Source organism: Amphiura filiformis, chromosome 6, assembly GCF_039555335.1.
Source record: "Amphiura filiformis chromosome 6, Afil_fr2py, whole genome shotgun sequence".
In the NCBI taxonomy this organism is placed as follows: Eukaryota; Metazoa; Echinodermata; class Ophiuroidea; order Amphilepidida; family Amphiuridae; genus Amphiura; species Amphiura filiformis.
The window spans coordinates 55694937-55715591 of record NC_092633.1 but is presented as its reverse complement, the minus strand read 5'-3'; the positions used below and the strand labels follow the sequence as shown (position 1 = coordinate 55715591).

At 35.9% G+C, this 20655-nt stretch overlaps 1 protein-coding gene and 1 long non-coding RNA gene across 2 annotated transcripts in view; one reads left to right on the top strand and one right to left on the bottom strand.

Annotated features, from left to right (window-relative positions):
* LOC140155666 (ubiquitin-conjugating enzyme E2 E1-like) overlaps positions 1–20655 on the bottom strand; it is an 83717-nt gene that overhangs the window by 62703 nt on the left and 359 nt on the right. The window contains exons 2-3 of the mRNA XM_072178591.1: positions 20112–20391; positions 19522–19572 (exon numbers count right to left, since the gene is read on the bottom strand). Coding sequence (XP_072034692.1) covers positions 19522–19572; positions 20112–20368 — 308 coding nt within the window. The 5' untranslated portion in view covers positions 20369–20391. The remainder of the gene's footprint in view (positions 1–19521; positions 19573–20111; positions 20392–20655) is intronic.
* Positions 5340–13376, top strand: LOC140155669 (uncharacterized). The gene is made up of 2 exons (XR_011859418.1): positions 5340–5626; positions 11697–13376. It is a non-coding gene; the product is annotated as an uncharacterized lncRNA (long non-coding RNA).

The window sequence follows — 20655 nt, the reverse complement described above, 5'->3', positions numbered from 1 at the left end:
TCTAAACAGAAGCCACTATCTAATTAAAATTGAATTAAAATCGACGTATATACTAAATGAGACATCCATGCCCTAACAAACAAACCCTCGGTCTGACCTAGCAATGTACCTAGCAAGTTTGCTGGCCATGAAACTACATTGTCAAATACTATTCAAACATATTAATAGACCAACCAGTACAAATGTACTTCCCTTTGTACAAAACTGCAACCTTTATATTGTGAAATAAAAACCATTTATAAATGTGCACTATTGAAATGAGACACCATTTGTTAAGGCTAAGCCACTCTGTAGTTGACTTGACTACACATCAATTTGTAATCTTTCAATATTGTCATGGCTAGGTGCGAGCTAATTATAGATTGAGTGAGTGAACGCGATGTGAAATATTATTTGTATTACATCAACGATTCACCATAATGATAAACTCATTCAAATGCACAATTGCTGCAGAGAAACCCATAAAATATTGTCAACATCTGCCTTGTTTATAGGGGAAACTTGTTACATGGTGTATGTGGCTAAACGAAGTAGATATCATGTTCATGCAAAAAATAATGTAAAGAGGGAAGTTCATGGGCACACAAATGTCAAAATGTCACATGTCAAAAAACATCAAAACTCAGAATAAAGGGTATGTTTGAAAGGACCTTGAATACAAACCATTGCAAAATAATGACGCCCCGAAAATGTTTAGGGTTCGTTTTGACAGCTCATGCATGAGCATGATACGTGGTTCAACTATATGGCAACACTCACTTTTAAATGCCTGAAAGGAATGGTCCTGGTTACCTTTGCTTATGGTTCACTTTTATGCATAACACTCACTCTAAAGGAACCAGGAGTCGAACCAGCTTTGCTCTTTTGCACAACCATGGAATATTAACCCAAACGCAGTGCTCACTGTCGAACAAGGAAAACCACTGCTCATGCATGCATCCCACGTGATGCATGATGCAATTCCCTAAGTCGTGATATATGCACCGAATCGCAAAACCCTTGTGGCTATCAGTCGGCGATCCTGTGGTTGCCACACGGGGGGTCTAAGGTTCAAATCCTGGTGGTATCAAGTGACTTCTTTGTTTATCTTCTCTCCTTTTTATACCCTTGTCTTTCATGCGTGTGCTGCTAAATCATGGAATAATGGTACGGTAGATCTATGTAACTTCCTAATGGTCTAGTATGTACACTTTGTACAGGTAACATAACTTTCTAAAATTTCATGAGGCATGAGCAATTTCAGCATTACTCAATTTAAGCATTATTTTTTTAATAAAATCTATGTGATACATGTCGTATTCGTTTTATTACACGCCCATGTCCTTATAAACGCCCAGTCGCCCACCCAGCGACTTACTTCACATGATCCTCTATCACTGTGCAGGATCCATACAATGACACATGTATCTAAAACAGAACTATTAACACATAACATCCATATTGTGGGTCTTTTTTATGCAATTATGTAAACAATATAAAAAGTAAGTGCCCACCCAAAATGACTTTGCTAAGCACCCTGGGCAGGAAATGAAATTAATACAGTACCGGTACGGTATGTTGTTTTTATCTGAATATTTACATGTTATTCCATTTGTTCATAATTTCAAGTACTTGCACCATTACATGCCCATAGCCAGGCTTCGAAATTTGACTAAAATAATTATCCTCAAGCGGATTATAACTGGTGGTTGTGCTTCGATGGGGATAATTGCCATTTATTGTGCCCAGGATGTGCCCCTGTCATGAGTGGACACATTTTTGAAACGGAGTGTCGAAATGGAGTGATCATTTGGAGTTTGATATTCTTTCATCATTTCCAAGACCTATCAAGAACCAGATAAGTCTATATTTGCTTCCCATTTACATAAACAATCATAACTTTTAAATTTACTCTTGCGATAGTTCGGGTAGATAATTATTCATTTATGCTTGCTCTTATCATATCGATTCTTTTCCAATACTCTTACTAATTTTCTCATTTTCTTCCTCTTACTTTCACTTTTTTCTCACATTTTTTTTTCAGGGTTCGAACCCCAATAATTTAAACTCTGTGGCTAGGGCCTGCATTCATATTATATGTTAAAATGCATGTATTTTAAGACTTATGCTTTCTGTTCACAATATATCTTTGTAAATGCAGGGCCTCCTTAAAAATCAGTGAATCAGTGACATTGAATGAGCTACCCAGGGTAAAGAGAGCAAACTAAATAAATAAATAAAACAATGGGAGAAACAATGCATTTGCAGGAACCCACAATCCATCACGACATTTTACAAAATGGAGTACAAGTAAATTAGCCTACTGTTCAAGGGTGAAAATTCAGGCACATGAGTTGCACAAAGGCTACACAGGCTATACTTTTTATCCTGATCCGTAGCCCATCACCATCCAAAAACGAGTTTCTCGGCAATGTGAGGTCAGAATTTGAGCTATTACTGTTGAAAGTAGACTTACTGAATTGTGCCATTAGATGTTAGACCATTTTGGCTGTTACCAAAACAAAAGCAAGTCCTGTTTAGACTGAAGCGAGTCCTGGCCCCGAATAAATTCAGGTGAGCCAGGACTTACTTTTTCCCAAACTAAGTCCTGGTAGAAAAGCTCTTTAATTTCACCCTTGTTACAAGACCAGTTTGAAACTTTTTTGTAGCATATATCTGGTTGATTCTTTGACTTGGCTTCTGCTGCTTAAGATTCAGTGGCAATCAGCACTAGATCATGCCGGGAGATCATGTAGGCGGCTCAAAATAAGCTAAGGTGTCATAAAAGTGTAACACACAATTATTTTTCCAGCTCTTTTCTTTTGGTCTCCAACCAGGTTTAAATTATAGTATGCACATATATCGTTCATAATACACTAAAAGAAAGATAAGTTATAGACCATTTACTTCACAAATTTAATTTTCTAGCTCTTGCGTACGTTATATTTGACAGACACAATTTTGATGATTTTCTGCAATCAAATAAAAATTTATAAAGTATTACATAAGGTATTTTGTGGTTATTTAGGTGTAGGACCTACAGCAACTGATTGTGGAAAAAAAATGTGTCCAAATATTACAATAAGGAGGATAAATTGTTATAAATAAAATATGTGTGTCTGTCAAGCCATAACATACGCAATATGTCTGTCAAATGTAACATACAGAATAATAATTTGGCAAAAACAGTAGTTCAAGATGGGAAATTGAATAAAGATCACATGCAGTTTATAAATCACATGTTTTAAAACACTTTTATAAACTCTAAACTATCATCCTAATGTGAACATCAAGTGATTTTTAATTTTTTAAACAAATTATGTATGTTACTTTTGACAGACACATACAAATCTTATGTATGTTACTTATGCGTACAAATGTTTGACAGACAACACTTAACAATGGATTGTGTCATCAAAAAGCTTCTCCTCACAAAGTGATAGTGCCACAAAGCTAGGTGGAGCTAAATGCTATGTCATGTAGCATAATTAGCTGTATCACCCTAGTTTAGCAGGAATTACAGCACCGTCTTGCGTATGTTATATTTTGACAGACATTTCAAGAAAAATTTTAAAATTGTTATATGTTCAAAAAAGATGGCAGCCACTTACAAATTGATTATAATATGGAGAAATGAAGTTATTTACAATAGATTTACCCTTTAGTTTATGCTTCAAGTCTTTGTTTATAAAAACTGAGGGACTTCAAAATCAATCAAAAGTTTGACAGACAATAGTAACATACATAAGGCAAACTTTTAAATCCTTTTTTGATCTGTTAACTTATAATTCATAATGCCTCTTTCTGTTTTTTTTGATTGGTTTACTGCACCATTTTGGGAAACAGGTCACATGAATTTCTATAAGGATCCATAAAAAAATTAAAAGCTGTTGAAAAAAAGGCGTCTCTTGGCATGTTACAAATAAAAGTGTAAAAATAGGCATTTTTACAGCTATTTTTTATTATTTTTATTATTTAGAGTGAAAGGATTTTACTTATATTGTGTATGCTATGTCTTTACTACCTAAACTTGCCACTAAACTAGCAAATATTCCATTTCTATAATTATTATTTTTAAAAAAGATGTCAAAATATATGGCTATAATATGACACCTTAGCATATTTTGAGCCAGGCCAGGCTTCCTCAAATAGATTTGTTGAAGCGCCACGTGAAATAAAAGAATACTGTAATGCGCCACTCAATGGTCATCGCGGTGATTTAGCACCGCCGCCGGGGTAGTCAGATGGGGGTGCCCCGTCTCTGAAGCTATCGATTTTTTGAAATTTGAGATGCAAATGACGTCATTTGGTGCAACATTTTGTACTATTTTAGACTGTCTTTACAAGGATAACATGGGAATCGCATTGTTTAATATTGAAATGTAGAATATTGGAGATATTCCTGATGGATGAAGTTTGATCAAAGGGTCTGATTTGATTTGATTTTTTTTAATTTATTGTTTTTTAAATCTAAACGGCACCGCGCGCCACTCGGGAAGCCACGGCGCGCCACAAGTGGCGCGTGCGCCGCTATTTGCGGACCCCTGATGTAGGCCCTATATAGTGACGGCACATTCTTTAGCATATAGATGCCTTGGGTGTCAGATCTGTCCAAAGTATGATTGGGAAGTTTGGACCCTATTCAAGTTTCAGCACTGCCCTGGAACCTACATAATTAGCAGGTAATTTGGTGCTTGGATGAGCTGCGTTCCAAATTAAGCGATTATCCGGGATTGAGATAACCAAAAATCTACACACAAGATTTCTAAATTTACACCTGTATCTCCTGTTGGTTGGTTTTGAACTGTACACTGGGATGAGATCAATGTGTGTTAGCCAGCAACCCATTCCTCTGACTTTTGGATAGGCAATCTCAAAAAATCCTCAAATTGTCTTATGACAAGGCTAAAAAATCCACAATGAGATCAAATTAACATAGAGTCGGTGTCAAACTGTCACACAACAAAATGTCAATATGATCACAAAAGTATATCAAACCACAAAACCCCTTGAATATTGTAATCTCAGCTGTGCATAATATCCTCCTAAATCCCTGCCAAAAGCGTGTCTGTAACATGTCCGATTTCTATGACATGGGGGTAGTTAACCCATTACAAAAATTACATTGATCGCAATTTGTATTAATAACTGATGTCATCACCATGTCATGTATAAATATTCTAGATGATTGTGTGAAGGGGGTATACATTGTTTTGCTGGACACAACGAGGCTGACGAGCAATGTGAGAAATTGCATGACAAAAAAATACATGATAAAAAAGAACAGAATATAGGGGTAGAATTCCATTTCCCATTGACTTACTGTGTAGGCTCAAAAAATCTGAGAGAATCTCTTTATAGTACGACGTCCAACTCGCGATTTGACCGTTAAAGGTCAAGTTTTTACGATGCGAACTTCGCATTGACGAACTGAGCCCTCGTGGGTATCAAGATCGATATATTTTCGCGCGTCATAAGCGGGTTTACTTCTCTAATCGATTCTAAAAGGTCAGATTGATTGTTTTAAACCGGGTTTGTTTTAAAATAAACCTAGTTATAGGAACTTTCTTAATATATATCTGGGATTAACCTTGCTAATCCGGTTAGGAAAATATCATCCCCAGCAGCGGCGTCCTTGACTGTACTGGTAAGTGGTATTTTACGATTGTTTACGCTAAGTTGATTAGAATATTTCTTGTCTTATCCCTGTGAGCCTAAATTACATGCATGCATTTGTTTCATTAGTATTTTAGGCAACTTTTGATTGTAAAACCGTTAATGAGCAAGATACGGATTGTAGAGAAAAAGTGTCTCAAAATTGGAGCAAAATTCGCACACGTGCATGACATGTGCGCTATGCGATATGCTCTTTCACATGTGTTGTCAGTGCACGAATATGGCGATTCGCCGAACAACGATTGTACTGTAACATGATTGGTAAGCTTATACATGTATTAAATAGCCATAAACTCACTGCTGCATTACATCAGGTATTGTCATGATTGTTTATTCGTAATTTACAATGCTGATCCTGATGGCCATTATGTCAATTTTTCGATAATTCTGTCGGGTCAATGACAAGTTCTGAATGTCGAATGTCAATCAAATTCAACATATTTATACCAATTCATGAATTACCATGTCCATGTATTATGATACGAGACAAGATCCCAGCATAGCATTCAGCTGCTATGACCTAAATCCTAATTTTACTGACTTTTCATTTGGTTTGCTCTTGCCGTCTTGGACTTCATGACTTGGTACAATATTCGAGAAATCTACAATGTATAGATCTACATGTACTGTCAAGTGACGTGTGTACAACTCCTGTTACTTTCAGTATTCGGTGACCGTTTGTAATACAAGTAGACAATTCAATTCATTCAATCGTCACCAATTTTCAAATATATTAAATTTAAAACAATTCTTTGTGAAGTTATCGAAATAACGTTTTTGACTGGTTTAATTATGTTTTCATTATAAATGTCACAAAGTATTAAAGGCCTATTCAGTGATCCCAGCGAAAGTGTAAAAAAATTAAAATTGTTTATAAATTGCTTTAAAAGTGAAGGATAAGGCATTCAAATTGTCATTTGGTATTTTTGAAATGAAAAATTTTGCAAAAAACAAAAAAGCAAACAGCAATATTGAAGAAGTTGAAGCCCCATTCAAATACATGTAGCTAATTTCTGTACTGAGAGTACAGAAATTACAGATTCATGTAAATGCCTTTATTTTGTCGTAAATACACAGCTTTCGGCTGAACCACTAGCAGGCTATGTCACTATGTCAGCACATCTATGACAATGACAAAGGTACCAAAATCTGAATTTTGATGATTTTTACTATCGTCCGGATGAGCAAATCACTGAATAGGCCTTTAATATTGATAATTTACAACCTGTTTAAGGGCTGGGGTATGAACGTTTGAACAGTATTTATTTTGGGACATCAGAGCACATCAGACATATCGAATTGCATTCTGAATACGAAGAATGTCATTCTGATATCAAATAATTTTGATTTTTGAAATTAAGCTATTTAATACACATTTTATGGCAAATCATTAAAAATTGATATTTATGATATTTAACAGTACTTGAAGTAAACTTTAGAAATCTGATGATTTATACTTAAAGTGTATGTAGGTGGGATGAAAAGCCGACGATCAATTGAAGATTTTGACCTTTCGTATTGAAGATATGGATTTTTTTCCCCAAAACACAAAAAAAAAAAATAAGGTCTTTTGGGAAAAAATCCATATCTTCAATATGAAAGGTCAAAATTTTCAATTGACCGTCGGCTTTTCCTCCTGCTACATACACTTTAAGAATATAACATTAGATTTATATAATTCACTTCGAGGACTGTTATATATAAAAAAATTTGAAAAATATCACATTTTTATAATTTGTCATAAAATTTGTATTATATTGTGATTTTCAAAAATGAAAATTATTTGATATCAGAAAGACATGCTTCAGATTCAGAATGCAATTCGATAGGTCTGAGGTGCTCTCATGTCCCACAAAAATACTGTCGAAACGCAATAAACGCTCATTTTAGATCCCTTAACCTCTCCATATATTCATACATTGCTCACCTGTGTTTTCATATCATATTTTGTTATGAAAAATGATTATAATTTATGGAGCAACAATTTCTTTTATACCGGTTGAACTTCAGTAAGTAATAATGTAGTTTAACAACTTCTCGGTTGGACTAATTGAAGAGGGCGTGTTGGTTACTTTGCCGTCGCATTCAAGTGTGCTTCATTTTTATTCTAAAATGCTATTGTGGTCGCGTGTATCAGATGAAATTGATACACAACTTGCTGGCGCAAGTTATCAACGTACACTGTATGTATGGCTACTGACGCAAGTTATGGTTACCGATGCATACCAACGCAAACATTTTTTATTTTTATTTCGCTCCTAATTTTTTGTTTCTTGCGCCAACAATTTTTTCTTGACAACTTTTAGTTAAAGGGCTATTTCATTATAAATGACAACATTGAGTCCCAAAAGGGGTCAAAATTCAAACTCATTTATTTCATGCAAATTCATTATCATTTCAAAGTTCAGATGGTGTGTCAATAATTCTCAAAATATTAGAGCGTCAAACCCTCAGGAACCATTAAAAAAATTAAATTGAATTTTTGCTGTGTAAAACATAGCTGCCGTCTGAGGGGACATTTTTTAAACAATTTAATACACAACTTTGAAAGAGTATATGTAACCAACATTGGGTTCATACTTATTCATATTTAGTCTGTAATAATTGTTGTATGTTCCTTTACACTTCAGTGTCTTAAATATGCCAGTTTCAATATAAAACAATTAGTAAATTGATACTAATCCAGATAAATGGTGCAAAATTACTACATATTTTAAGGATAAACTTTATCTTCACATGAAAAATTCATGAAATAGTCATTTTGTCCTGCCCAATAGCTACACTGATGCATAAGTGAGTATTCTGCGACAATCTGTTGTACTAGTCATGGAAAACCTAAAATAAAAGACCCCTCCTGTGTCATTTGTTCTGGATAGGACACATTTTTTAACACATAATAAAGCATACTTTAACTTTAGAAATAGCTGCATCAATATTATTGCATCAATATTATTGCATAAAAGATCCCCAGCATTTAAAATCCACTACAAACAGGGTTAATATTCTGGTTAAATTAGGAATATTGCAATTTTTAGCTAACCAAGTTCAATGCAGAATAATATCATATGTGTTCTCAACAACTGGACAATAATTTGAACACTAAAGTGGTTTGTAAGCATAATTTGCAATAAAATGCAAAAATTTCTTGTGGGTTTGGCTCTTTGAAATTTTTATTTTTTAGTTTGTTTACCAATTCATGGAAATGACATAATTGTGCTGGAGAGGACATTTGTTAAATTGCAAACAGAATCGTGGATACAGGCTTGCAAAATGCAACAAATACCAAATCATGTGCCACCTTGGTAGAAGGAAGACCACTCTTCCTCTACAAATTTCACATTCTATGATATAATCCTTCTTATTTCAACAATTAGTAATTAACTTCAGTTCTGGAGAGGACAAATTTTTAACGCGGAACTGTGGTATCAAGAACAAGTGGTCTACTGTATGTAAAATAAATGAATTCCTCAATCAGTGCCCTGTCCCATCAATTGGTAATATAACACAGATTATACAGGTAGGGTAAGGGTTTATATTTCCTCTTTAATGTTAACAAAAATGGAGGCATGAATTGGAGAGGACACTCATTTTTTTTTATTTAACGCAAAATGCCAATTTTGCAAGAATCTACAGAATTTTAACATTTTTGCACCAATTTTCACCATTCAACTTGCATGATGTTCCACACATATCATATTTTCATTGCAACAAGCACATTGCCATAGAATGTACCTAATTTTTCAAAGAATTAATTCAGAATACATGGGCAAAATGAAATGGGACTCCAAAATTGGGTTAAAAATGTACCTTTTGGCAATTTTTTTATACAAAAAATAGACAGAATTCTGTAAAATTGCTCATGTAGCTTGTAGTTTGTGGCATACTTAGAATTAAGTTAATAACACTGCATTATCACCCTAATTATATCAACCAGATATGATAAAAGCCATTTTTGTGAACGTGTCATTTATAATGAAATAGCCCTAAAGGGAGTCTCGGGCAATCATAACATTCAGGGCTCCCACGGTCCTTGAAAGTCCTTGAATTTGAAAACGCCTTTTCAAGGCCTTTAAAGTCCTGGTAAACTGAACACAGTCCTTGAAAGTCCTTGCAAATTGGAATTTAAAATATAATTTTGACAAAATTTGGGGAGGAGCTGTCACTTTGTTAATATGTGCCGCATGGAGAGCGATCATGATTTTTGTGTTGTGGTAAGTCCTTGAAAATCGTGCTTTTGGACCTTGAAAGTCCTTGAATTTTAAAAAGGTGCTGGAACCCTGAACATTATTCCTATGTTACAAAAACAATTATCAAGCACGAATCACATGGTTTTATTTAAAACAAACTCAAATTGACCATAAAAACGAATAAAAACAGTCGGCTCTCATCAACACACGATATTCAAAATTCCCGCGCCAAAATTGTGTAAGTGCAATGACGTAATGGTTATTTGTGTCGTCAGCCTTCATTGTATTTAACTGGGACGTCATTGCACTCGACAATTTCGGCGCCCGCAGCTCAACTTCTTTATTAGGCAAAACATTTTTTTGTTGTGTTGCCCTCAAGTGGGAAAAATTGAAATTTGGGTCGGTCGATTCGATTATTATCCTTTTTTTTTTTAGACAGTCTTCAGTTTTTAAAAATCCCCACATATTAAATAATTCTTTTTTCCATTAGGGAGATTTGTCAATTTTGACTAATCTGGATACTTGTTAGATTATCAATTTAAGACTAGTCTTTCAATAAAATATTAATTCTGTAACTTTATTAAATTTAGGCCTGTTTTTGGTACTTTTTGCCCAATTTCACACGCATTGTCAGTTTGTTTTAGGAAAGTGCAGTCTCATTTTATTATTTTTTTCTATGAATTTAACAAGTCATCAAGAGGAGCTATAAATCACTCTTGCAAATGCAACTGAAGAGGAGCTGTACTGTAGAAAATGCTGTTCCTGATTGTGCCTGATTAATTTATTTGTTGCATTATGCTTTCAGACTTCAGAGGAACTGTTGTTGAATAACGGGATGTGCCCAACTGAGAAGTGCCGGAGAAGGTATGTATACTTTACAATGCAATATATTTTTCTAATGTTTGCTGCATGTATACATTGACTGTCAAAATTCTGTCCTGATAATTGATTCACACCAACATTGCAACAGCAACTTGCTTTCTTCAGCTGTTGAAATTTAAAATATAAAACTGCATTAAATTGTGTTTTGTTATATTAGCAAGTCCATATAATACTGAAAACTTTTCATGCAAGTATGATATTGTAATGTAATTTGTAATATTGTAATGTAATTTGTGTAAGGTAAGTATGTAAAGTAAGGTAATGTAAATATTGTAAGGTAAATTGTAGGTCAAGACTTCTACTAATGCACAGCTGTTTCAATTTAAATTCCTTTAAATCATGGCACCAAAATCTTCCTGTGACAAAAGCCACCCCGACCGCCCTGGTCGTGGGACCATGTGCAGTGTGCCATAAACAAAACCTCCCATCAAAGTACTGGCACATTATTCAAAGTGATGGCCTGCCACATCATACCAGACTTGTGAATAACTTGACCAAAAGGGAATTGGGCCAACTGATTGTGTTTGTACTAGGTGCAAAATTCACTTGTCTAATCAAGAATTTGAATCAAGTGGTGAGCCCAAACCTAAGCAAAAGAAGCCAAATAAGCATTGCTGTGTACCTAATTGTAATTCAACAAATGAAACTAGATTCCATGACATCAAATCATTTTCCAAAGAACAGGTTGAAAATGGTCTGGAATTCAAAGACCATTTGTTTGATAATGGCAACCATTTTCTTTGTTGTATAACTGCAAGCTTTAATCATTGTTGAATAACTGCAAGCAAGTGCATGCGGTGGGAGATAGATTCTAGTCACTCGGATCTTCACAAGTTGCATTGATTTGTGGAAGCCCCACAAGAAACAAACTGGGAAGTTGGTATGCATGGAGAAAAATGTATCACTGTTAAAAAATAAAAGGTGCAAGGTACTATATTAACCATCTATCTCTGTTTTGTTTTTGTCTTGCAGATGGAAAGGTTTGTACATATGGAGTTCATTTGACTCAACACAATTTAAGGCATAGTGCCATGCTTACAACCTACACATTCGTGGAAACTCATGTTGTGAAGCTGGAGGAATACTGCCTTCCTTTTTATTGATTTGATTTACGGTGGCATGATGACCAATGCTTGCAACCAATGACGTGTGGTGTGAAGCTGGATCAAATGTGCCACCTTTTTTATTTGATTCACAATGGTATAAACTATGCCCAATGCTTGCAACCAATAAAGTGATGTGAAGCTTGAGATACAACTATGCCACCTTATTATACTAACCAGTGATTGGAAAATAGCTGCCACACTAGTGAGATGTTTGCAACCAATCACCAATGGTGTGAAGCTGGATACAAATATATCATGATCAAGGAATATGAGTCTAAAGTTAATTTTTTATTAGTTCCGCAGTCCAGGAAATGCAGATACGCACTGGTGAATTGCGATCGCGTAGAAGGGACAACTTGACAAGGTCGTCTACTATGCGCCGCGCCAACAACCAATGGGTAAACCGACTTGTTATCAAGTTTGTTGATCAGCCAATCAGCGTGATTGTTTATCTCTTCTGTTTGTGCGCTCATACACGCTTGGCGCACAGCTCATGAGCTCAGACCGCGGAAGTTATAAAAAAAGGGTAATATAGAAATGGAGAGGGGGTAAGACACAATTCACCTTTCGGGAAATACCATAAGCCTTTGTGGGTAGACCTCTGATGTTGTCATGCCGATGTACACATTGTTACTGCGCACTTCATGGCTTTCAAATGCACAGTAACGATGTTAAGCTAAATGATGTACACATTGGCGTGGTGTCAAAGGACCACATCTCAGGTCTACATGCAAAGGCTTATGGGATTTACCAAAAATGTGAATTGGATAGGTGTACATGGAGGGTATGACAATGAAGACTCATTTCAGAAAAAGTGTTTGTTTTATATGTGGTGCATAATTGTGGTATTAAATGGCATGTGTATGCAATCTAAAGAATTGAAATGTATTGTTACATAAATAATGATGACTTGTGTAACCCTTATCTTCAGATATGGTACTTGAATTTGTGCTTTTTTTGTAGTACAAACTTTTGTTGATACAATGTGGTGCATAATGGTGCATGGTGGTATGAAAAATGGTGAATGGCTTGTAGATGATATGACGATTTATGATACCGTCATCTTCAGTAATGGTACTTGAATTTGTGCTGTTATGTCGTACAGACTGTTTGTTTACAATGTGGTGCATGGTGGTATTAAAATGGTGAATGGCTTGTGTATTATGCAAATGCAAAGAATTGTAATGTATTGTTAATACAAAGTGAAATGTAAATGTATAAGAACATGTCCCTGGCATAGCGGGTGGTCAAGAGCATGAACCATTGATATGAATGATACAATTACCTCAAAGAATTGGAATGGTATTAGTCATCAAATGGAGACATGCTAAAACCCAAAATACATTTGTATTTTTGAAAATGTGCTACTTGAATTCAAATGACATAAACTGTCATGATAGAGTGAATTTTAAGTGATAAGTGTAATGTTTAATGTAGGTGACTGACCCATGTTGTGGTAAATAAAATGGCTGTGAAGAACTCATATAGTTGTTAAGAAATTTGTGACAAATTTCTGTTTGATACAAAATAAAATGTGATTAGAAAATATTTGAACCAATGTGTGTTTTGTTAGCTGTAGTTGTGATTGACCAAGAGCAGGAGATGTAATTCCGATCCAGCAAATGTCCTGATGAGGCTAAACTATAAAAAAAAAAGCTATGTCTCAAAGCAATTGGCAGTTCCAAACACGAATGCGGTTGTTTTTTAAGATTTTTTTTAAAGATTTAAAAAAAATTTGAATTAATTAATATGTCATTTGCTAGTGTTCTTTTTACTTAAAAGTACACAGCATAAAATTTAGGTTCTTTTACACAAAGAAAAACGGCAAAAACTATAAAAAAAAGAAACAAAAATTATTTTGTCATTTCAACCGAAATGGACGTGCTAAGAAAAACAAAATTTGCATGGGCGCTTTGAGACGGGACTTTTTTTAACCTATGTATGAACCAAAAGTGAGTCATCAAATTTTTTTTGGTGAGGGCTCATTCCAGGCCTTGGGACTTGCTGGATATGATCGAGGGGGGGGGGGGGCACTATTTTTTAAATAGAATTTGTCAAATTTTGATTCCAATGAGGAGGGCATGCCACGCCCTATAAGACTGTGCCACAGAGTCCATCTCAATCTCATCCGAGCAAGCACAGGCCATTTGTGTATTCTTGTATCTGCAATCCAGTCCAAGTCGGTGCAGAGTCCCAAAACTATAGTACAACCGAGTCCAGCGAGTCTGTATCCAGCAAAAGTATAATGACATGTTGATCATCCAAATTCAAAATAACTGTAAAAAAGGCCACCAAATTTTAGGATCCGATCGGACTCATTATGTTTTGATGAATCCAAGTGTGTGAAAATATCGGAGCCAAAACATAATAATGATAAAATTAGATGCTTTACGCCCAATATTTATTGGTCTTGCTATGATTTTTAAAATATTGTACTCGACCATAGCTCTACCAATAGATATGGGCTCAATCGATCCAATTTTATATCATTACTTGCCCGGTTCATCAAGTACCATCCCCCGAGTCCAATATGCTTCCCTCCCAGCTATTCCCCAAGTGGGTTCATATCTGTCCTTCATAGAAATAGTGGGTACTCGTTATGAAGGGGCTTTTGGCATGATAGGCCTATTATCACTTCTACTAAATGCTGCTACTCATCAAAGCCTGTTCAGCATCCGTACCTGTGAATGTCATCTGATAGGCATATTTGAGTTAATAGTGAAAACGAGGAATTTTAATTTGCGCGATATTGAAAACAGCATTCAAGGGAAATTCACTAAACTGTAATTTAGAAGTCTCTTCATAATAAATAAATACTTCAAATCTAACATTTCTGCTCGGGATACGTTTTGTTTATTTACATAGTTTGGGAATCCCGAATCGGGATTCCCGTGACGTAGCCGACCTCGCTGATTTGACTGTTTTAAGTTATTTACTTAAAATGTGAAATAAACAATGATTTTGATAGGTAAAATAAAAAATAAATATTTTTCATGTAAAAATATTTAATTCTATCATTTCTTTATGAACGTAAGTGAGAATTTGAATTTATTGGAACATTTAAGATGGGGATGCGTGACCAAGGTCATAGAGGCTGAGCTGCAACTCAAACTTCCGCGAATCTCCGTCTGGCGCACGGGTTTCGAATTTTGCACTGCTTAATCTTCGCGTTGATATGATTTATGGCTGTCTTATCCTGGAGAGTACTTGGAAACTTCATTATAGTGTTTATTATGACAGTGGCTACCTCTGGATTTACTTCAAATTTTTGAGCAAATACGGGAAATATTTAAAAAAAAATTATTAACGCCACGAACATCCAGATTTTAGTGATTTCATGACATGACTTGCAGCCAAAACACGGCGATTTTTCCGATATAATCATCTCAAATTCCTCCTGAATACATTTAAGACAAGCATTGGAATGATATTTCACAATATAGGTAAGCAGTTTTGTAACAGGTCTTCCGATTTTGAAAGGAATTCACTGTGTTTGTGCCTTGGTGCATTATAAAATTTGCGACAGTAAAATTTAAAAATTTAAAAATGTGAAGGGCGCCATCATAGCTAATAAATCGCCGAGGTCACTCAATGGACGTCGTACTATTTAGATGCACACAAAACAGTTTAGGAGATTAATCTCTTAGAGAATCGATTCTCACCAAATGTGAATTAATATGATTTTAATTTAAAACAAACAATTTTCAATTGTTAAATTTCACATACCGTTAATTTGCATTGTTAACTTTAAAAAGTATCAACTAAATCCAAAGAAAAAATATCTTTCTTCTGCAGGATAGACACTAGCCGCGGTTTGTGGCCCACACGGACTTAGCAAGCGCGAGCAGCGAGCTGTACGCCGTTCAGCTGATGCAACGCAACCTATCTGGATTCTGGATAGTACACTATATAAAGTAACAGCCATTTTTCCACATAGTTTTCTCCCAGACAGTTGACAAATGAGGGCAACAGTCTAGGACAATGTAAGGAAACTTAAATCACACATTTAAAGACAAGGGAAATAGATCAAAATTGGCAAAGGGCGAAAAATTAATCGCACAAAAATGTCCACAGTACGGTACCGGTACCAGTAGTCTATACAATAATAACTGCACGCTAGGCCTATCTGTTTTAAGGTTATTGCAGGAAATCGGAGGGGTTTTTTTGGGCTGAGGGAAAAATAAGGAGGCCCAACACAAACCCTGATGATCAGCGTTGAAATAGGGCGGTCAGCCGCCATTGGCCTGTAACTTTTGGCCTGGCCGGTAACTTTTCTGACTGGCATCTAGTTGGCGGCCTGGCTGGCCGGTAACTTTTTAAGGTCAAGCCCGGCTGGCCTGTAACTTTTTGAGGCATATTTCGAACACTGCTGATGATTTCACACAATGACCGCAAAACAGATGGTTTATTGTTCATTACCGCCATTTTACAAATTTGTTTCATGAAAATAACAACATTTTGACTATTGAAATCTTCCGTTCACTGTTTTTATGCTAATTTTAATACGCGATCAACAAGTATGCAGGCTTGCTTGCTGTGATTTATGTGTGCTTTTTTGTACGTTAATTTAGAAACGATACATAAAAGCGGGTTATTTATGGGCACAATTGGACCGATTACGCACTTTGCGGTCAATTGTGAAATATTAATGATCTCCATTTGCGTTCATCCACGTTTTATAAAATAATAAAATATGAATAAACATATGATTGGATCACACGTATCGCGTATATTCATGAATGTTCATCAAATTCAAATCATCCGCCCCCCATCTTTGCCGTCGGTTCATCTTAGACCGTCGGTAGGCGACGAGCCTTGGCTAAAAAAATTGGGGGTCAACAATAGACAATAATTTTGTGTGTACTGTATAGAGTTGGGCGACTATCACTTTTTTCCTAGTCGACTAGTCGGCAGCAAATAGTCGCGACTACGACTATAGTCGCGACTATCTGTGGTTAAAATTGGACTGAAAAATCGGGTGAAAGATTGGTGGCAATTTAGTATTTATAATGCATGATTACAGGACCCGTGATTGCCGGCATCGCATCACAGTTTGCTACACAAACCAGCACTGTTGCGATACAAATTGCTACACTGTATCGCACGTTTGCGATGCAAATATTTGACTGTAAAATGCTGTAATATAGGCCTAACTTTTCTGGTCAATTAAATTCACTTGCCACTTTCCAGCAACAGCACAAGAAACTTCATATAATTTCTCAAACCTTCAATATTCCAATAGCGATCTTCGTTCGTTTCCATGTTTTGCTGTGCATGAAAATATGTAAACATGCCGGTACGGCAGTGCATATTTTCCATGGTATGTTCATGAACGTGTTGCATCGTGCATGTACGATTAACTTTCACCTCCGACCTATGTCACCTGACCTCATCTAGACTACTGCATTTGTCGCTACAGGGGTGGCATTGCAACATTACGACTGTTTGTCAGCTAATTTGTTTATTTTCCTGTTGCTTTCTAAATATTCTGTTACCACAATAAGCATAGCTTTTTGAAATTACGTGAAAAGTACTTCTAATCTAATAATATTTTCCTAAATTTTCCTTTGGAAAACACTTCTCGGAAGTTCTCGCTGTTTCTTTCCAAAGTTAAAATAATCTCATACATTCAGTAGTTGGTACAAACACCCAACCTGGGTCTGTACATGCACGCTATGACGCTGCTACACCTGTTAGGCGCGTGAAAGTCGATTCCGAGTTTATCGTCCCCCGTCCGCGTCACTTTTTGGAAACCAAAAACACCCGCGTCAAATTTTCAAAAATGCCAAAATAATTCATTATTTTCAAAGTATCAGTGTTTTCACCAGTTTTAGCAATTGGAAACATATATTTTTGTTTGTAAAACATATATTCATAACTTGGAAGTAAAACCAGGCTCTTTTCTAACTTTTCTAGTCCTTACCCATATAAAAAACATGTTTATAAATCACATGTATGAGTTTGGCTTTAAATCAACACGCATTTTAAGTCAATAATGAAATCTGATGAAATAATGAAAAATGAAAAAGTCACCTCACCAACCTAGAAAAAAAAAGTGACGATATTAAAACTCGGAATTGACTTTCATTGGCCTTATCTCGGCATAAATTATAATCATAATGAGATGTTCGACAGTTCTAAGTAATTTGAGTTTTTTGACGGCGTTTATCTTGTGGGAAAGTAGTTCGACAACAAGTCAATAACACCAGTTCATACATACACGCTATATAACAGCGCGCGTGATTGAGTCGAGAGCCGGGCATAAACAGCGTTTATGCCCGGTGTCCCGGATGTGAGATCGCCGGGTAGGGAAAATGCAGGAAAATCGTGTTTTAAAATGATGTTACTTGTAATTTTTTGTTTTTATTTTGATGAAATAAGAATCACAAGATGTTCTGGTATGTATGAGCGGGGTTCATTCATATATTTTCATGACTAAGCGGTTGTTTATGCCTCGGGCATAGCGGCCCTCTGGCATAAACAACCGTTTAGTCATGAAAATATATGAATGAACCCCTAATTTAATGATGATTTATGGACTTTATGATTACTTGTTGGTTAGTGTTACTATTGGTAAGGCCCTTCGCACTTGATTATTAGTTTCCTGTTTACCGCCCGCATCCAAAATTGAAAATCTCAAAATAATTAATTATTTTATTTTTATTTCTAATTTTCTCCTTTAAAATAACTTTCAACTACTTCTACTTGCCATTTTCTGACTTTAATAATATCAACAATAATGATGAATGAACAAAGAGTACAACTCCACCTTCACTTATTTATAAAATCAAATATTGTTGTGAAATAATTAAATGCCCGCTCTAGTCAAAACGAGTCAATAGTTGCTTGTAATAATTTAAACTAAATAAAGAAAATAAAAGATAATTAATAATTAATTATTAAAAGTCACCTCGTCCCTTTTTCAAAATCTTCAACAGGAAACTAATAATCAAGTGCGAAGGGCCTAAGACAATGACTAAAATTTTTTCACATTTTTCGCAGTTTATATGTTAGTATTTGGTTGGTTTTGGTGCGAATAACTGGCACTTTTAAAGTAATTTTTGAACACAAAAATATACTTGCATTAGTCGACTTTTGGTTTTCAATAGTCGTAGTCGCGACTATCAGTAATAGTCGCGACTAACGACTATTGGCGACTTAGTCGCCCAACTCTAGTACTGTACATGGTGAAGAAACAAAGAACATGTCGCTCCAATACTTCAAATCTTGGATATGACTCTTCCTTTTTTGGCTGTTTAAACATGCTATTAAACGTAAAAACACTGTGTAAATTTCGCCTCCTCCCTCCCCCCACTTTTTAGCTTTTCAAGGACAGCACTGGCCAAAAAAATTGGGGTTAACAATTCACAACTTCGTGGGCAAAAAAAATGTTTGTCGGTACGACGCGGCGGTACAAAAAGTTGTGCCCCCCCCGGTTCCTGGCTACGCCACTGGAACAGGGCCTGGTATGTCCCAGCCTGGATCAACCACTGAAAAATCCCTAATTCTACCAGGTGTTTAATTATGGGGGTTGTCAAATTCAGATTGTTATTCATGTTCAAACACTTCCCCATGAACAAGATTATTTATATAACATGATGTATCAAAAGCAGATAGATTATTATTAACCCTCGCTTTGCTGTTTATATTACGCACACCCTCCCTCTGTAGCTTGATGCTCTCTTTCTTACCTGCAATTTGGTGGTGGGTCCAGAGTTATTTCTGCCAATTCCTTTTGAATCCTACAATAAAATCAGACAGATAATGTCACGGAATTTAAAACCCTAAAAGCTATTGACACTCTCAACTTGTATAGGAAAGGAAACAAAGAAAGCAAATAAATATATACAGCGACCTGCTCAGTACGACTGCTGCACACAAAAAAACATGGCCGTCACTAGCTCATGACCCATAATAGTAAATACATGTAATTTTCAAGCTGAAATTTCTCATTCACTATGGGATGAATTTCCTAATAACATCCACTATGACTTAGATTCCATCATAAAGAAACTATTCATACATATAATTTGGGGTATTTTGTAAAATTTGACAAGATTGAAACGTTTTTAGCTAATATGCAAATTAGGTATATTTCAGTAACGGGAGCCGTGGAGTGGACTTTACCACAATATAGTCATGACTGTGTCTGCAACACACTGATTAGACATCGATTTGGTATGCCTGTGTGCTCACACTCACTCACGTTATATTTATGACCTATTGTCTCCAAGAAAATTACATTAAATGGCAATGATTATAACGGGATTTGGACAAATACCTTTTGGCACTGGTGCTCAACATTTTACTGGTCCATTTTCCTGGTACAGATGAGGGAGGTTTATGTGATAATTCACGAATATTTGGAGTTGGACGGCCTCCCGGAGCCGTAGCAGTAGTTGCATTACTGCCGCGTGCCCCTCCAGCTCCAGTTGAATTTGTTGAAGACGCAGAACTCGTTGAGCTAGAGCTTGAACTACTGCTAGCTGCCTCCGCATCATCAGCAGAGTTTCTTCTCTGCTCTCGGTTATTAGGCATCTTCCTTCTTCTACTATGGCTACCTGAAAGGTTAAAGAAGCTGTGAGTAAAATTTCAGCGAAATCCGCACACGATTACGGGTTGATATTCGACAAATACGACTGCGAAAATCGAGCAGCTGAGTGAAAAATTTTCTGTAGCGAGGCACGACCCAAGTGGTTGGTCACACCGCGGGGCACATGCCAAACAGTTCACACGCCTATCGCCCCTTTCTAAAACAGATAACACAACAATAATCAGTGTTGGCAATATAATAATCCTCAATAGTATCTCCAATAAGTGCTTCC